This window comes from Medicago sativa, chromosome 4 (genome assembly GCF_051527215.1).
Source record: "Medicago sativa cultivar Bolivia chromosome 4, Bolivia_mono, whole genome shotgun sequence".
In the NCBI taxonomy this organism is placed as follows: Eukaryota; Viridiplantae; Streptophyta; class Magnoliopsida; order Fabales; family Fabaceae; genus Medicago; species Medicago sativa.
In genome coordinates, this window is record NC_140752.1 from 64,910,541 (window position 1) to 64,929,778 (window position 19,238).

The 19,238-nt window shown below is 33.8% G+C and overlaps 3 protein-coding genes across 3 annotated transcripts; 2 read left to right on the forward strand and 1 right to left on the reverse strand.

Moving 5' to 3' along the window:
- Nucleotides 1-207: 207 nt before the first annotated feature.
- On the reverse strand, nt 208-5,507 carry LOC146930757 (zinc transporter ZTP29-like). Its single transcript, XM_085702235.1, has 12 exons — nt 5,151-5,507; nt 3,649-3,707; nt 3,237-3,329; nt 3,045-3,131; nt 2,876-2,954; nt 2,722-2,777; nt 2,559-2,615; nt 2,372-2,412; nt 1,925-1,992; nt 1,478-1,534; nt 1,277-1,394; nt 208-679 (listed from the first exon to the last, which is right to left on the reverse strand). Exons 1-12 carry the CDS (start codon nt 5,212-5,214, stop codon nt 634-636), a joined length of 825 nt encoding a protein of 274 aa, XP_085558361.1. The 5' UTR covers nt 5,215-5,507; the 3' UTR covers nt 208-633.
- A 1,853-nt stretch (nt 5,508-7,360) lies between these two features.
- G1 (transmembrane protein G1P-related 1) lies at nt 7,361-8,518 on the forward strand. The gene has a single exon (XM_085702236.1). The coding sequence runs from the start codon at nt 7,492-7,494 to the stop codon at nt 8,290-8,292; it is 801 nt and encodes a 266-aa protein (XP_085558362.1). The 5' UTR covers nt 7,361-7,491; the 3' UTR covers nt 8,293-8,518.
- Nucleotides 8,519-15,045: 6,527 nt separating this feature from the next.
- Nucleotides 15,046-18,418, forward strand: LOC146930759 (TNF receptor-associated factor homolog 1a-like). Its single transcript, XM_085702237.1, has 8 exons — nt 15,046-15,229; nt 15,302-15,455; nt 15,545-15,687; nt 15,774-15,894; nt 16,061-16,213; nt 17,393-17,734; nt 17,881-18,032; nt 18,112-18,418. The coding sequence occupies exons 1-8, from the start codon at nt 15,208-15,210 to the stop codon at nt 18,117-18,119; spliced, it is 1,095 nt and encodes a 364-aa protein (XP_085558363.1). The 5' UTR covers nt 15,046-15,207; the 3' UTR covers nt 18,120-18,418.
- The last annotated feature ends 820 nt before the right edge of the window (nt 18,419-19,238 follow it).

Below are 19,238 nucleotides of genomic sequence, written 5' to 3' on the forward strand. Positions count from 1 at the left end.
ACTTAAACAATGTTTGACAAATGCATACGTCACCTGGTTGGCTTCATGAAACATATACTGCAATAGGAATAGGAGGAAGGTGAAGGTTGATAGAAATGCTTTGCAATAGGAACATGGGAAATATGCAAGTCTCTTTGTGGAGGTTTATTTGACCAAAGTGCAGAGAACATTGAAGTTCTACAAAGATGCATACCTTTGGCAATGTTAAGCTCAAGAAGAGGCTGATGATAATATGTATGCTGTTTAAGATTATTTTACTTGTTCTCTATGTCATAAATAAATGGTCAAATGCATCTAAAGGTCCTTTAAGTTTTTCGTTTTTCCCAAAGTGGTCCTTTAAGTTTCAAAAGTCCCAAATTGTGAAATTTATAAAGAAACCGAACTGCAATAGTTTTTTTTTTCTTTCTCCTATTCCTTGTACATTTTATGAAATGGGGCCATAGGTGAAACATATCCTACATTCCTATGCAATATCCTCTACTGATAGTTGCATAATATTGTCATTGGAAGTTTTCCAGTCTCATTCTGAAGGAATCTTGCTGCAGAAGACAGTCTGTGATGGAAGTATATGGCATACATTTCATTCATAAAAGATATAGTATCCTGAATTTCCTCTACAGGCTGCAAACCAAACTATAAGCCAGTGTCCTCTGGTAAGCTGATACGTAGAAAATACAGGCTGCACATCAAGCAATAGTAAATTAGTTTTAAGACCATAGGATATAGGATGATTAAAATTTTAGATATAAATGTCACTAATTAATAAATTTAATTAGCTGCATTACATTTTTGTTTCTTCCATTTGCACCAATCAATATTCATAGTTTCATACAATTACTGAAATACAGTACATCTAAAATGTTCAATGCACTTTTATAGATAAAGTAAATAATCTCAACTAATAATAAATAAAATTACTGTTAGAAATTGTGGTTGCGCCTAACACAATCCCACAAAATCGTGGTTGCGCCTCTCACGACTAGCACTATTGGGTTTGGTTTGTATAGATGGTGGGTGACCCGATAGCGGAAACCTGATAGCAGGTGGTCCAATAGATCTTTGGAGGAGGCTCTGATACCATGTTAGATATCGTGGTTGGGTCTAACACAACCCTACAAAACCGGCTTGTGAGGTGAGAATTGCCTGAACTTATAGGTCATCTTTTGTTCGATGTGAGACTTTTAACAATTACCAGTAACATGCAAAATCTAAGAGTACTAGCATTGCTTTTGAGATGGATTTTTATAAATTGGAAAAAGATTTAATGATTTGTTACCTTGCAGACATGAAAGCCATCCCACAGAAGACAGCCTTAACAGATTTTTTCTGTCCAGCATACTCAAAAGCCAATGGCAGCATTTCATGAAGGGTCAGAAAAGCCATAACACCACCAACTGTAATTATAACAGAATAATCAACAAATATACATTGCAATACAAAGTGCCAAAATAAAATAAAATTATTGAGCAATTCAAACCTGATGCCAACAATCCCTCAAGAATCTCAGGATTTAGACTAGTAGGGAACAGACATGCTACATAAAAAGAAAGAAATTATCTCAGTAAGTTCAACTTTACCATCTTACACATATTCAAAGTCATCAAAATATTTATCTATAGTTGAGAAGGAAAAGTGATTCAATGTGCTAGGTGTGTTAGCCTATTAATTAAGCATGTCCTAACTCCTAATCAAACTGTTATTATTCCTAGTTTCTTCTTATTCTTACTTTCGGTTTCTACTAAAGTAAAATTGATAAGAGGATATTTGTAACTGCAATAAGTTTGAGAAAATCATGTGACAACAACTATTCTTTGAAGCTTCAACAAAATCACGAAGCCACTTTGTCATTGTAATTTTGTTAATCTCTCCGTCAAACCAAAGATGCATTAATATGGTACAAAGCAGCAAAAGCAGACGATATTACCTACAATAATAACCCCTAGGGGCTCAGCCAAGCCAGAAAGAGATGCCAATTTGAATGCCTGCCATTTACTATGACACATCGCACAAATAAAATAAAAAAGTTACAACTCGAGTAATATAATTGGCTTATCGTATAAAAAATATCGTATTTTCAAGAGTTTGATGGACTATATATTGTCGATGTAAAACAAATTTACACCGACTTCTGATAAGAAGCCATCTCCTTTCTATGTCACACTATGAATTTCGAAAGTGAAGTGATGTCCCAAAATAATGGATTCTCATTGTATATCAATATAAAACCGTTTGAAGTGCATACCCTTTAATTTCTTTTTAATAATACAAATCCAAATAATGAAAAAATTTATGATTTCATTCTATTTTACTTTACTATATCTCTTTCTATTAAACCAAAATAAAAGCAACAAAACCCCATTAAGGTTTTTACCTCTCTGTTGCAAAATAAACAGGAAGTGCAACAGCAACACCCTGGAAAGCAGAGAAAACATTACAAATTTTATCTGAAACTAAAAATGTGCAATTAAAACAAACCAAATTAAACTAAAATATTAAGACATGGCATCAAATAAAATTAAAGTCTCATGTCTAAGCTGCTTCTGCTTCAAAATTTATACCTCAGGGATATTGTGCAGAGCAATGGCCAATGCAAGGTTGAGACCGACACGAAGACCCTATTAAAAGAAACGTGACACATTCATCAATTTAATGTAACAACATAAACATTAGTTACATGTAATGTAAACACCTTAATTTTTTTCCGAAAGAAGAGGTATATACCTTCATGGATCCAAGATACACCGCCATTCCTTCTGGAAAATTATGTAAACTTATACCTAGGAAAAAACCAAATTGAAAATTTTAAATTTAACCTTAAAGAAATTAATACTGAATCAAGTAAATTCCTCCACCCTTTGATGGAAGGTACTCGTACCTATGGCTGTAATAATTCCACTGAATAAAACCTGGCGGCGACGTTTTTTCATCGTGTTCTTGTTTTCTTGACTACCAGCCTTAATATTTTCAAGCGTGTCACAAAATTATACATCACAATTAATATCTACATACCAAATAATAGCCAAGAAAATTAAATTAATTAAAACCTTTTTGCTCTTCTTATCAGGAGGAGGTGCTGTTGGTTCTGGTATAAAGTTGACAACAATAGCAAAGAATATGACACCGGAAAAAAACTAGATGAACAAGAAAATAAAACATCATGGTTAGAATAAATATGAGAGAACAATGTAGAATACTAAAATTATGCTGAAGAAGTAAAGAGAAGAGAAAGGCTTTACCCAAAGATTGCCTCTGAGGAAACCAAGTGTGTTTATGGCATTATGAGCAAGATCAAAGAATGATATGCTCAGCATCAAACCAGCAGCAAAACCCTTTATTTCACATTTCATAAAAGGTGAAGTTAGAAAAGATTAAAAATGAACCTATGCAATCTCAAAACAGATAATATTGATAAAATATTTGGTTTGAATTATTAAAGATCTCGTGCCTATGAAACACGGACAGACGTGGACACCGGACACGACATGGACACCGACATAGATAATAATTTGAAAAAATGACATAATCCGGTGTAATCAAAGGTGTCGTGTCAGGGTCACACCTAACTCGAAGAGTGTCCGTACTTCATAGTCCCGTGTCATATTAGCATAAGACTTTAATTAGAATAGATAGATAGAAGACTGCGAGCACCTGTAATAGTCCAAGCATCTTCAAACTTGGAGCTTGACTCATAATTACAAAAAGTGCACCTGTTACATATTGAGAAACTTTAGCTTAACTATAGCTATATATAAATCTCAATCAACCATATCATTTGAACATCAAAATATAGATAATGTAAACTTAATCAACTATTTCTCTTACTTTTTATTTTCTACGACTTAGGTGTTTAAAAAATATACAAAAAAATAAAAAACCGTCGTATTTGATATTGGCATTTTGATGTTGAAAGTATTACTTAAACTCAGCATAGTCGACACTACATAGCCCGACACTTGAAAAATGGTTAAAACTTTGATGACGATCTACATCATCAATTTTTAAAAAAAGTTCAGAGTACTTCATGTTCTTAGCGTTGATACAATCACGTAATAGAGCGATAGGGAGTTAGGAAACGAAGGGGGGAATTTTGAAATTTCTAGGTGTCTGTTAGCAATCCAAGGGCTAGTGAGCAATTTTTTTTTCTCTAGAGTTTCGAAATTGGGGCAATAAATCACATTTTTTATATATAAAACCTACTTTCAGACCGAAATTGCAACATATATGATAATTGAAAGTCCAAGAGTTCAATTTAAAAAGGAGGATATTTTCATGAGCATGATCGAATATGATGATCAAAAGTGCAATGAAGTCTATTTTCTTTCATTGGATCATCATCTTAGTCGTGAGTGTATGTAATATATAAGTCTTCTACTTACCTAACAATATTGATAGTTGTTATAGTTTTAAATGATTTTCAAATATTAATCCACCATAAATTATGAGACACTTTTCCACAGTGGCCTAAATTTGGATGTTCCCTTCCTCATTTTTTAACGGTTATATTTCTCCAAATCTACTTCCCTTTTTAACATGTCATTTCACATATTACATTTTACTGTATATGCTTGTTATTTTTTTCCTACACTTTTTATTCATGAAAATATTATTCTTTATTTGTTTTCACTTGCATATATAAATTGTTTCTTGTCGCTTAAGTTATTAGGATTGTTGCTAAACGTGGTCTTATTATCCCAAGTCCTTATAGCGAGTTTGTTTTCACGGTGGGGTACCACACCCAACGTGCGTTTTGCCCAAAGCTCCAAATTGGAGATTCTATTTTTCACTTTTAAACAACATTGGGACGTGAGAATATTGAAGTCACCGCTAAGCCAAACATTGCCTTGGTTGTTTTTATGTTTCCGCCTTCTAATGTGTTTCTTTGGCTTTGTGTCCCATTAATTCGTAAAAAAACAAGAGAGTTTCTACAATAATTCAGGTTATATATTCTAAAAGGAGTAAAAACACATTAAAAACATTATCCAACGTCCTTCAACATTTTAGATTATATAATCTGAAACATGTATGAACGAGTGAAAAAATAAACACTTAAAAAATAAACTTATACTAATTTGCAGCCCCCATTGTCCATTACCAATATTAATGTGAGTGACTACGTATTCTTTTTTTAAGCAAGGGAAAAATACACGTACCAATTGAAGTGCTTAAACCACCAATGGATGAAAGGGCGATACCTAGCAAGAATTGAGAATCCATGAGGATGAGAATGCAAGGGAAAAATTGAAATAAATTTTTGGGAAAGGAATTTGATTATGGAACTATGCTTGGATCCATCATTCACAACATGTGTATATATACAGTTTTTCATTCACGGTTATTGTTTTTTTAATGTAAGACCACGATGGGAGGAAAGGTTAGGGAATTTGAATATCCCACAGTGAAACATGCACACATTAAAGAAAGAGATGAATTGTGTCATTGGTCCACGAAAAGAACTTTTTTCTCCACTTTCTCGTGTCACCTTCGGTTCTTCTCAACCTCAATCTCACACTTACCTTGCACTTTAATTTTTTTGTTTTTTTTTGTGGTGATCGAGGTTGGAATCTCTGACCTAGCATATTTTTTTATGCATTGTCCATACCAACTGAGCTAAGCTCATAAGGACAATTTTTATTTGTTTGAATATTAAGAGGAGAAATGATATTTGTACAACCATTTTATGACAACTTTAATACTACTTTCTCTCTCATACTCACATGATGTATTTATCCTCTCTCTTCCTTTTTCTCTCTCTATTGTTTTTGACCAATGAGAAGAAAGAGAAGTAAGGTTGTCAAAAAAGTTGTTATCAAATGGTTGTCAAAATATCATTACTCTATTAAGAGTTAGGTTGTGAAATTTACATTTTAAATGTTGAGAAGTAAGAAATTAGAAATTTGCATCTGTGTCACAACATATCAGATGTCTTAGCAATTACAAAAGAGTGTGCTTACAAAACATGACCTACCATATACTTATATCAATATTTTTTTATTAAAATACTTTTCTTTTTGAAATATTATCAATATGTTTTTAAATATTTTATTTATAGCCCCCTAAGGAAATTTTATTTATTAATTATATATTCAAATAGTATTAGGTAGGATTCGATGAAGTTTGTTTTGTTATATTTTGTTCCTAGCATATATATTGGCGTGCTATATGAGTGCGTTGGTGCACGTCCCACCGCACAATAGTTCAATGTAAAGTTATATAGTTTTGGTATGTTTAGACCTTCAGCATGTCATGTCATTTCTCTTTAACGTATCAGCAGGTCATTTGACGTAATGAATGTTTTTAAAACTACTCAAATCAATCTAAAGAACCCTTTTTAAATGTTTTATAACCATTTTAAAGTGAAATATTTTGTTATATCAGAAATTTGATGTCGAATTTGTACCCAAAAACCAATTGATTTCGAATACATAGTTTTTCTTTAACAAAGTTGTGTAAATTGTGTTGTGTTAAAAGGGATACTCATCCAAGTCTTAGATTGAGTAGTTTGAAGAAAAGAGAGGTAGAGTTATTATAAATATGGTGGTAATATACATAGAGTTTTATTCACCGCAACATCTTTAGTCTTTTGAGTGTATGGACAGTTCTCTATTTATTTTTGAGAGAGTTTGCAATTTTGTTCAAAAAACTGTGATTGAAAGGTTTGCAATTTTGTCTTTATAAAAATTGCAATTGTGTGAGAGTTTGTAATTTTTTCTTTGTAAAAATTGCGAGCTGAGTAATAAATTTTATTGAATAGTTTTTGTTTTTGCTCCTTTTGTGGAGATTTTCTCTTGTTGTTTTTCCACCAAATGACATCATAGCAAAGGTTTCGATCAAGGTGGGAAGAGATGTTATGTCGTGTCATTTGATTAAAGAGATGTTAGTAAACATTTCATTTGTATTTTTTTTCGTAGATAGTGTTTTGGCTATATTTAAGTTGGAAGTTTGGTTGTTTGATGGGAGGATGAACTTCTCCTTGTGACAATGCACAATCCAAGACTACAACTTAATTGCGTTATCATGTATTTCACATAGAACAGTTATGCATTGGTATCGTCCAAATCGTATAATCCAGACGATTTAAAAAAAAATATCACCCTACTATACAATCATGACACTATTATTACTATACCAAACATCTCTCTCACACACACGCACACGCACACGCGCGCGCACATGTTAATGATAATATTTCAGGTCTGGATGATCCATGTGCTCCATCTGCTGTATCATATAAAACTTTATTTTTACACAATATTTTTTTCTTTTTAAATTTTAACAAAAATAATTATTTTTCGTGTAAAAAAAAAACAAAAATAATTATTTTATTTGACCCGTCTTTATTCCATCTCTTTTTCTCCATTCATTCACATGAAATGATGTTCAAATCGAACCTTCCCAGTTCCAACCTGTGTTCAGTAATGGCGGCGTAGCCTGATTAATTAAAAATTTAAAACCCTAAACCCAACCAACCTCTCTCTTCCAATTCAAACCCCAATGGCAACTTCCCTCGCCCTCAGATTCAGATCCAATCTCCTCCGCACCACCTCCCTCTTCACCCCCCTTCTCCGCGCACCCCCCTTCAAACCCTCCCCATCACTCTTCTCTTCTTTCTGCACCCCCACTTCCACTTCCACTTCCATAAACCTCCCCTCCTTCTCCCTCCACCGCTTCCTCTCAACCTCCCGCCGCCAACCCCTCACCCGCCCCAAAAAAAACATCGACATCGCCGAACGCGCTCGTCAGCTCCAAGCTCGCCGTCTCTGGACCTACGGCTTAGCCTTCGCCACCTTCGCCGGTTTCATCGTCGTTGTTCTCAACAACTTCCAAGATCAATTAGTTTTCTACGTTACACCAACCGAAGTAATAGAAAAATTCAAAGCCAATCCTACAAAATCAAAATTCCGATTAGGTGGTTTAGTTCTTGAAGGAAGTATCGTATATCCCGCGAATTCACCGGATACAGAATTCGTTGTAACCGATTTGATTACCGATATTGTGGTTCGGTACAACGGCTCTTTGCCTGATTTGTTTAGGGAAGGACATTCTGTTGTTGCTGAAGGGTTTGTGAAACCGTTTACCGATGAGATTAAGAAGGAAAGTTCGGTGAAGAATGTGGCCGCGAAGGCGAGGAGTGGCGAGTATTATTTTTCGGCTACTGAAGTTCTTGCTAAGCATGATGAGAAGTATATGCCGAAAGAAGTAGCCGCTGCTATTGAGAAGAATAAGAAGATTCTTGAGGAAACTAAGGGTGTGCCCGAGGAGAAACCTGAGGAGAAACCCAACAATGCCGCGTAGATTTATGGTACAATTTTAATTTTATTGAGGACTATATTACAATGATATTGTTTGAGTATAGGTTGAGAATTTTTTGTAATAATGATTAGGAGGAACACATTGCTAACGAGAATCCGATAATGGAAAGAGAGATTATACAAATTTTGATTGTTTATGAGGCTACTTACTATTTGTCTTGTAGTTGTAATGCATTATTTTTCTTAATAAATAAATATTTACAGGTGAATTGCATTATATTCAGAAAGGAAATATGTTTGTGCTGGAATTTAGGTTTATACTTGTGCTATATAGCTTACTATTGTAGTATTGTGAGTATGCCTTGTTAAAATAATTGGTTTGTTCTGTAAGCATTGCCTGTTACATTGTAGTCTCAGAAGTTTATATCATTCTGCACATACAATTATAGTGGGTCCTGAACAACTTTTGATCTTTGATTGCATAACTCAAATTGATGTAATTTTTTTGTATCATAATGTAAATTAGTTATCTTCTAAATAAGGTTTAATTTATGGAACCTGAGCTTTTGCGGCTCTTAGAATGTAACACACTGATGCTGAGAATTTAGAGCATTTTCTAGTAGGATTTAGGTTGTTGCAGGAGTATATATTTACAAAACATAATCTTCTTTATATGCAAGAGAATAATATGGAGGGCATGTATCAGAACCATGTATAGAGATTAGGGATATTGTTCTTACATGTGGCACATAAAAATTCGTTATTATATTTAAGAACCATATTCAGAACATGCATTGGAGATGCTCTTAGGGCACTCGTTAACAAGACCCAAAAGAGAATACCAAAAGATTTGGTCATATGAATGAATAAGGGTCTAGGGAGATAACCATAAATGGTAAACCAGTGCTGTTAGCTTTGAAGAGTTATTTGCTATTAACAAACAAACTGTGCTGATGTAAGGAACAGTAAATATTTCAATATGGTCATTGATAATGCAAGTGTTGGATGATATTGTATCAGACACTTAGCTTCTCAAGTATGGATGTAAATGTATGGTAGATCCAAGGTGGTGGTCACTGCTAGGCTCACTTCAACGATCATCAGCTCTTCTATCTGTTCTGATATGTGATGATCGACAAATCAGTGGTTTCCATCTTTGTTATCATCTTCAGAATTTCAACAAAAGAATAGATTAACTTGGATGCTTTGGAGTGGATTATTTTTGTATCATCAAACTTCGCTTAATGACCTTTACATTGCCTGGAGGGCTGGAGATCATTTAGGTTGTGTTCACACATTCATCTAGAATGATTTGCTTTTGAGTAAATATCTAAATTTAGTTACTGAAATTTTAGGATTGTGTTAATATAGTATTCCACATTATCAATATTCTAAAATGATCATCAGAATTGCAATATATTAATTAATTAGGTTTGTCCTTCTCTCTAGGTTTGTTATCAAATGCATCTCTGAATGTAATTATTTAGTTCCAAATGCATCCCATCGTTGGCAATTTTATGTAATTATAGTCCCTGGACGAACCTAAGATCCGTTTGAAATATTTTTAAAGCAGGGGACTCGATTGATATGATAGTGCAATTTCAGAGACTTTTATTGTTTTTGCTGACAACTATCAATCTGATATTTAATTACAAAATCTCAAAGTTTATGGAGTATCTTGAACTGATTAGGCTTGGACATTATGTAGTTCTGGTTAACGGGATCTGAGAACAGAACTTCTTTTAGTCCTATTTAAGGGATCTCCATTTCTGTAGGCAACATCATTCCTCAAACTGGTTTGATTTTTATTGGTCCTATGGACAAGAGATGGCAGAACTGCAAGGTGGTAGTTTTACTTTTGTTGTGTAGGATGTGCTCGGAATAGCATTTACTGTCATATATGTTGTGTAGGATGTGCTTGGAATAACATTTACAGGTGATTAAATGAATGATAAGTTTTGGTGAATTGCATCATATTCAAAAGGAAATATGTTTGGGCTGGACTTTATGTTTAAACTTGTGCTATATAGCTTGCTATGGTAGTATTGTGAGTATGCCTTGTCAAAACTTGGTTTGCACTGCATGCTACATTGTTGTCTCAGAACTCAGAAGTATATCTCATTCTACACGTACAATTAGAGTGTATCCCGAGCAACTTTTGAATCTTTGATTGCAAAACTCAAATTGGTGTAATATTTTTGGCATCATAATGTTAATTAGTTGCATGTTCTAAATAAGGTTCAAGTTTTGGAAAAGTTTATGTTTCGGAAAGATCCTGAGTTTTTGCGGCTCTTATAATGTAACACTATGCTGAGAATTTATAACATTTTCTAGTAGGAATCAGGTTGTTGCAGGTGTATATACACAGAACATAATCTTCTTTATACGCAAGAGAAAAACACAGGTGGGGGGTAGAGATCAGAGATATAACAGTAGCCATGTGCATGTATCAGAAAAATGTATAGAGATTAGGGATGGATATTGTTCTTATATGTGACAGATACTTTACCATAAAAATTCGTTATTATTTTTAAGAACCATATTTAGAACATGCATTGAAGATGCTCTTAGTTCTTGTTAACAAGACCCAAAAGAGAATCCCAAATATTTGGTCATATGAATGAATAGGGATAGCCATGAATGGTAAACCAATGCTGTTAGCTTTGAAGAGTTTTTTTGCTATCAACAACAGACTGTGCTGATGTAAGGAACACTAAATATTTCAATATGGTCGTTGATAATGTAAGTGTTGAATGATATTGTATTAGACACTTTGCGTCTCAAGTATGGATTTAAATGTCCAGTAGATCCATGGTGGTCATTGCTAGACTCACTTCTACTTTCTACTTTTTGGAGATTCATCACCTCTTCTACATGTTATTAGCTTCCCCATATTTGATGTAACCATTCTATCTTCCCTTTGACGTGGAAAAACATAATTTAATGAAAGCAAACACTCATCTTTGGCTGTCTTCTTCCCTTCCATTAATAGGATTATTTGCTTCTGTTATGCGATGATTGACGAATCAGTAGGATCGATCTTTGTTATCATCTTCAGAGTTTCAACAAAAGAATAGATTAACTTGGATGCTTTGCAGTGGATATTTTTTGTATAGTCAAAATTCGCTTTATGACCTTACTTTGCTTGGAGGGCTTAGGTTGTGTTCACATGTTCAGCTCGAATGATCATCAGAATTGCAATATATTAATTAGGTCTGTCCTTCTCTCTAGGTCTGTTATGAAATGCACCTCTGAATGTAATTATTTAGTTGCAAATGCATCCCATGATTGCCAATTTATTTAATGTAATTGTAGTCCTTACAAACAGAGGGACGAATCTCATTAACATTTTGCAATTTGAGGGATCCTTTTGAAATATTGTTAATGTAGGGGACTGGTTCGATACAATCCTACGATTTCAGAGAACCTTTATTGCTATTGTTGACAACTATCAATCTGCTATTGCATTTCAAAATCTCAGATTTTGTTATCTTGAACTGGTTAGGCTTGGACAATATGCAGTTTTAGTTGACGGACCTGAGAAGTTCTATTAATCCTATTTAATATTTAAGTGTGAATTTAAACTCCCCATTTCTGTATGCAACATCATTCCTCAAATTTGTTCCATTTTTATTGGTACTTTGGATAAGAGATGGCAGAACTGGTAGCTTTACTTTTGTTGTGCAGGATGTGCTTGGAATAGCACTATCAGATATGTACTAGTTGAAGTCAATAGTTTTTTTTTTTTTTTTTTTTTTTTTTATGCTTTGTGAATTGTGGTCATCACAAACGCAAAGAATATAGGAAATCATCATTATTGGGACTGACCTATAGAAAGGTTTTGCTTATATGTCATGATGTAAGAAGCTACTAACGTTTTGCATAACTTATGCTGACCTTATTTTTATTCGCATAAATTTCCATGCTGGTCTTCAAGGACACGATGGAAACAGCTTGTGGTTTTTGAAGTCATATTAGAAATAATTGTCTTGATGGTTCTGAATCTTCTCCATCTCATCCTCTCATTCACCTCTTCATCATCTCTATTCTCTATCATTTTTTATTATATGTTACGACCCAATAAGATAGTTATACCAACCACACAATAGACACTAATCAACAAACTTCCAGAATATGCCTAAACAATTCCCTTGAATAAATTAGAAGAGTCTTTATTCTTCTAGCCTTAGCGATCCTATCTCTCCAAGAGTAATCTTGTCCTGGAGGTTGTAAAACTTAACAGTTGAATGAATCAAGTTTTATTGGGTCTTATTGTTTGAATGAAGATCTAGTTGTCATAGACATATTCAATTGTCCATCGGGATCCCATGTCTCCCAATTCCAAAAACACACAGATTGCTTTTAATCAATTCTACCTTGATCTGGCCATTAATTTCCTCAACATTCCCCAAGTTTTTTGTTATGACCCAATATTAAAACAACTACATATGATGTAACGATGAGTGGAAAAAAATTGAAAGAGTTCTGATCAATGACCTCTTGCACATTCAACCGCTCCAGCCATTGTACATGCAAGGTTGTTTACCCAAGCCTTTAAATTTTGAATGACATTTTCTAAATTAACAGGTTGGAAAAAGGTGTAATTAACCGTGCTCTGCTTTAACATCACTAGGCATGGAGGATATTAGAGCAAGCAATACAACTCCAACCCAACTCCCAACATCAATTAGGTGAATTGTCTCGGCAAGTTGAGCTAAACTTGCTTGGTCACAAACATAAATAATGCTCAATTCGGTCACTATTATAAGCAAATAACTTGATTTATTGAATAGCTTATGTATCTTAGCCATATGAGAAAAACGCATTGGCTCCCCGTGCGCTGAGATAACACGGGGCATGGAGGATATTAGAGCAAGCAATAAAACTCTACAACTAAGTCTTCCAAATCTCCAGTTATTCTCTTCATGAAACTAATACCTTGTAAGTGATGCAGCCTCAAGTTTTCTTAGGAATCAACATAAATAAATATTCCATTGTGCTCAGCCATAAAATATTGCATGGAATTAAATGCAGCCAAAGCATGATGTGGGTAGCACATACCTCCGGGATCATGATAAAACAAATTGTAGATATGCATAAACACGGCAAGAACTCCCAGTAGAAACAGAATAATTATGGCAAATATCAAAATTATGAAACCAAATAGAGAAACGCGGTCCACCGTAAGGTACGGTGTACTTAAGTGCTTGTCTTGCTGACCACACAAGTGATTCTATAAATAGAACCCTTGTGTTGAAGCATTACTAACTTTTGTGAGTGCTTAACCTAATTCACAAAAGTTGTGAAACCATAGCCGCCACTCTCTAAACCTTCTTCTCTCTGAATCTCCGTTGGAATTGGCTAGCACCGGTCATCGGAGAAGTTCTGTTCGTGTGGACTAAGTAGAGGCATCGCTACTTTGCTTTGCTCGTGATCAAAAACAATTCTGCTCTTCAAGAGGTAAACACATGAATCCTTAAATTGTTTAAGTATGTGTTTGATTTGTGATTAATGATTTAATCAAGATCCGTTTCGATAAGATTTCTTCCGCAAAGAGGATTAAAATTTTGAAGAAACCCCTCTTAAAATCCCTTCAACAATGTCATATGAATTATTTCGTGCATAGTTTTGAGCGGTACCAATTCCTATTTGTTTATAAATGTTAATCACCACGACAATATCATATTTTTTTTTTAAAATATCTTTGAAAGGCACAATACGGCAATTTTTATCTTAATATTATTATATCTCTATTAAGTTCTTTTGTGTTCTAACCCACCTGAGTTGGTCTGGTGGTATTGACTTGGGACTTGGGAGTGTGCTTCTCCTCAAGGTCTCAGGTTCGATTCTCTTCGGTACCAATTTGAGTGGGCTAATTTAGCTTCTTCAAAACAAAACAAAAAAAGTTCTTTTGTGTTCTTTTGGTAGACGCAAGGGTCAAAAGTCTACTAAAGATATAATATCTCTATTATTGTATTTTTATTCTTATGATCACCTCCTTTCAATTGAGCGATGCACATGATATCATATTCATAAATGATTGTTTCATTCAATCTTTCAGAAGACAAACTGCAGGTTTCTTCTACGTTTTTAATCATACACTTCAACCAAACATATTCTCGACTTTCTTTAAGCAGTGCTAAAATTTCATCATGACCATCACACAAATAACATGCATTTACAATATAACAAAGTAACATAATATATCATCATAACATGAATAGTTAGCAATGTACATTATTGTATCTCAATTGAACTAAAATATGGTACTTCTGGACCAATTAGTTATTCATTATTTATTCAAATTCTCAAACAATTTTCTGTCTACATTTGGTGACTTTACAATCATCTGAGTGCATAACAAATGTGATGTTATTGTTGAAAGACATTACAATTTTAACTAATAATTGAGCATTTAAATTAAATTATAAACTTATTTCACTCTTGTACTTCATTATAAAACAATTTGGTCGGAACATTTTTTTAAGAAAGGAGGGTGAGAAAAGCAATAGCAAAAAGTAGAAGCTATCTGCACTTACTAATAAAAAATAGCCCACTCCAAGTTATAAAACAAGGGTCATGCTAACCGGTGCCTCCGGGATACTGGTTAAGCATACAAAAAAAATAGAAAATTCTTACCATAAAAGGAAGCTAATTAAGCAATTTTCAATGCAATAATTAATATATAATTTCCTTTTTTAGTATCCTTAACCAGTGCCCCGGGCAACGGTCAGCATTTCCCATAAAACAAATAAATCCACCGAAACCCTAATACTACGCAGAAACACAGATAGGTAGGTATTGAGCTCTTGAATTGAATCTTAATCTTATTATAATCTCTATTAATCAATTTCATGTTATAGTGTTTATGTATATTGTATTGGTGGTATGAGATTATAGGGTTTTGTTTCAACAGGAAGGAGAAAATTTCATACAATTTTTTGATTTTGAAAGAAAGATGGAGGCGAAGGACGAAAATTGTAAGCATCTCTTTAAACATAGCAACAAAATCTCCTTTTGATGATACTCATACTTATTGTCCTCTCTCTCAGATATTCGTAATCGAATTCGGGAAATTGTGGAATCCAAAATTGTTGAAGAAGATGGTTGTGATGCGTCAAAACTATATATAAAAAAATTGTTTATACTAAACCCGATTGCTCGATATGAGGATTCTGCAGTCATTGAAGTTGGAGAATATAAATGGTGTTCAACTTTCTTAATTTTTCTATTTTATATATTCAAGAGTGAATAATTGTAAAGATATATAAGTAAATATTGATATGCCAATACAGGACTTTCATAGCTCGTGAGATTGAGGGAACGTTGCAATTTGATTTTCTTGCTGACATAGACAATAATCCAAGGATGAAAATTTATGCACTGAACACAATAGCCATAATTCACCGCAGTGACCCCCTGCTAACTTATTATTCAGGTAGGTTTTTAAATAATGTTGTTGTTGTTGTATTTTTAAAAAAATTACTAATACTAACTATAACTATTTCATTTGAGTTTATTCAGATCGATTCCACTCAGTCTCTAAGGCTCACCCGGGGTATATATTTCATCTTGAGAATGCCGGTGAAGGTTTTCTTGACCCTAAGGGTAATCTTGAAGTAGAATTGCAGATTCAGATCTTTGGGTAAGTCCTTATGTATGCATTAGAAATCTCAATCTCATTCTACTGTTGTTGGTCAATATACTCATACAATTTTTACCATATTACTAACTATATTGACCAATAATTATAAGCATTGGGTGTCACTGAATTCCATGCAACTCATTGTATCATTGTTTTTAATGCACAGACTAGATGTCTTCCAGCCTCTCCTTGTAAAGAAGTATCGAGCTGAGCTTCTTTTGACCAACAAGCATTTTGTGAACATGATTTGTTCTAGTTTTTTTAAGAAGACAATAGATAACTTGAAGAACCTGATTGACGATGAAAATAAGTGGAAAAGGTATTTTTTACTTTTTTTCTACGAGTAAGTTGAAAATGATATTTTTATTTATTATTATGGAGTTGACAAAAGAGTCACAAACTTAATTAATAGATGTGTATGGTTTTACCATTTGAATTTTACTAATATATGGTGGAACGAGTAAGCATCTCGTCATTAGCCCCCGTAAGCAAAAAACAATAAATATTATGAACATATGCTATTCTATGTTTAGCATGTCTTAGTTGATTCGGTTTTTTTTTTCCTTCTTTTTTTTTTGTTTTGTTTTTGAAGCAATGTCTTGGTTAATTAGATATTCATCATTAGCATACTCTCCCCAGGTTGAGCTCTAAATGCCAAAATAATAGTAACAAAACAATATAACAAATTATGGTGGCAATAGCAATGTCTTCTTTCTCTTCTTTGCTTCCCATTTTACCCCGTCTCTTATACACATGTGTCAAGGATACTTCCAAGGGCATATCAAATTGTGTGTAATCTTACTATTAGACGGTTATCCTTGATCTCGTACTAATTTTATTGATTCTAGTGAACTTGTGTAGTGTAATTGTGATGAAGTTCATAAGTATGTAGTCATGGGACCTAGAAAATGACGAATTGTGTGATTAAGTTATGATTTTCCTAAAGGATTGAAACTTGGTAAGTTTAAAGAATATATGTTGGGAAGCTAAATATTAGATATAAGAAAATCCAAAGGTCTTTTTTGTATGTGCATACCATGATGTACTATGTACATGTAAGAGTAAAACATAAGGGAATTTATCAGTATTATTTGAGTGCACAAGAGATGTCTTTAATATCCTTACGGAGAGATGAAAACCACTAAATAAAATGACTCCACTAACTAAAACGTGAATTGTGGAAGGACTAAGTCAATTTCACTAGCACTTCCTTAGAAATAGGAATAATTAACTACAGGATAGGAACAATATAGCCAAGTAATTCAGTTTCAACAGTACAAATGTTGTACAAACTTTGTAGGAGTCTAAGTTTGTATTTGATGCTTTTGTAGGAGTCTATCTATGTTGTACAAATGTTGTGAATTTAAAAGGGATACTCTTAATTTATGAGAAATGAAATTTTGAAACCCATGTTTTGTTATTCAACAAAAAAAACGGGCGTCACACCCTCAAATTTTTTGTTTGCTATTTAACTAACATGATTTTTCAATATTTGCAGATTCTGTACTTTCGTGAATGAAAGTGACCAAATTTCGAAGGACCAAATGTTTTGGGAAGAACAAGTTGTAATTCAGGAAGCCTTGGTGAATCACTTTTTTGTAGATGGTATTGTGACATCTCCTTTGGTAATGGAGTTATTATACATTGGTTATACATCAATAAATGATAACAGTACTACGGCTAAGTTTGTCAAAATTGAGGAAGATAGGTTTGGGTTGGTTGATGTGCCAGCCCTATTTACAGTGGTTGTTGGTAGAGAGTATAAACCTATACATGAAAGCATTGCCATAGAGTTTTGTTGCATGATAGTGGAAATATTTGCTCTTGACTGGATATTCAGGTACCATATATCATTTATTTATTGACCTGGGTCTTGTTTCTTTATATTAAATTCGTGTGATGCAATAGTGTTGCTAGGCTTTTGGCTTGATATCCAGTAGACTGTGCAGGCTGATCATATTCTAATTATTTATTTAATGGATGCAGGAATAAAATTCGGGGGAACTTTACTCAAAGTGAGCTCAATCGAACTGAAAAGAAGTCCAGGAAGAAAGTGAAAGAAACGGGAAAAACTATTTCTTTTCCTTTGATGGTTATACCAAAGAGAAATGATAAGTGTAGAAGAGATGGAGCAAACGGTAAACTTGATTTTGGCTGTAAATAGATGGGTTTTTCTTATTTTGTTAACTACTTGATAGAAACTGTTTGTGGCTGCAGCAAAATGATGAATCGATTGCAGCAGATTTGGAAGAGGAATTGTCTGTTCTTCTGGATATCCACAGTGAGAGCTAAGCTTAATGACTTGCTGGAATTGAAGATCACCATGGCCTGTGAGTGCGATGCTTCAATGATCATTGCAATTTAATGTAATTATAGTACCTGGACGAACCTAAGATCCTTTCGAAATATTGTTAAAGCAGGGGACTCGATTAATATGATAGTGCAATTTCAGAGACTTTTTATTGTTTTTGCTGACAACTATCAATCTGATATTTAATTACAAAATCTCAAAATTTATGGAGTATCTTGAACTGATTAGGCTTGGACATTATGCAGTTCCGGTTAACGGGATCCTGAGAACAGAACTTCTATCAGTCGTATTTAAGAGCTCCCCATTTCTGTATGCAACATCATTTCTCAAACTGGTTTGATTTTTATTGGTCCTATGGACAAGAGATGGAAGAACTGTGAAGTGTGAATGTGAACTGGTCATTACAAATGCAAAGAATATAGGAAATCATCATTATTGGGACTGACCTATAGAATCGTGATGCTTATGTATCATGATTCATGATATGAGCTAGTGCATACACGCAATAAGGTAATTATACCAACCACACAATAGCGATGTTGTTCAATAAACTTTTCAGTATAGAGTCTATACTGGTTGCACATTCAACCGTTCCAGCCACGGTACGTGCAAGACTGCTAACCCAAACCTTTGAAATTCGAATGACATTTTCTAACTAACAAGTTAGAAAAATTAATATTAGCCATTTGAGAAAAACGCATTGGCTCCCTGTGCACTGAGATAACACCACGAGGCATGGAGGATATTCGAGCAAGCAACACAACTCCAACATTAAATAATTGAATTGTATCGGCAAGTTCTTTATGGTTATATAGTGATCTCATAAAAGTAAGATAAATAAGTCTTCCAAATTTCCAGTTATTCTGTTCATGAAACCAATACCTTATAAGTGATGCAGCCTTAAGTTCTTAGGAATCAACATAAATAACTATTAGCCTCAAGTTTTTAGGAATCAACATAAATAAATATTCCATTGTGCTCAGCCATAAAATATTGCATGGAATTAAGTGCAGCCAAAACATGATGTGGGTAG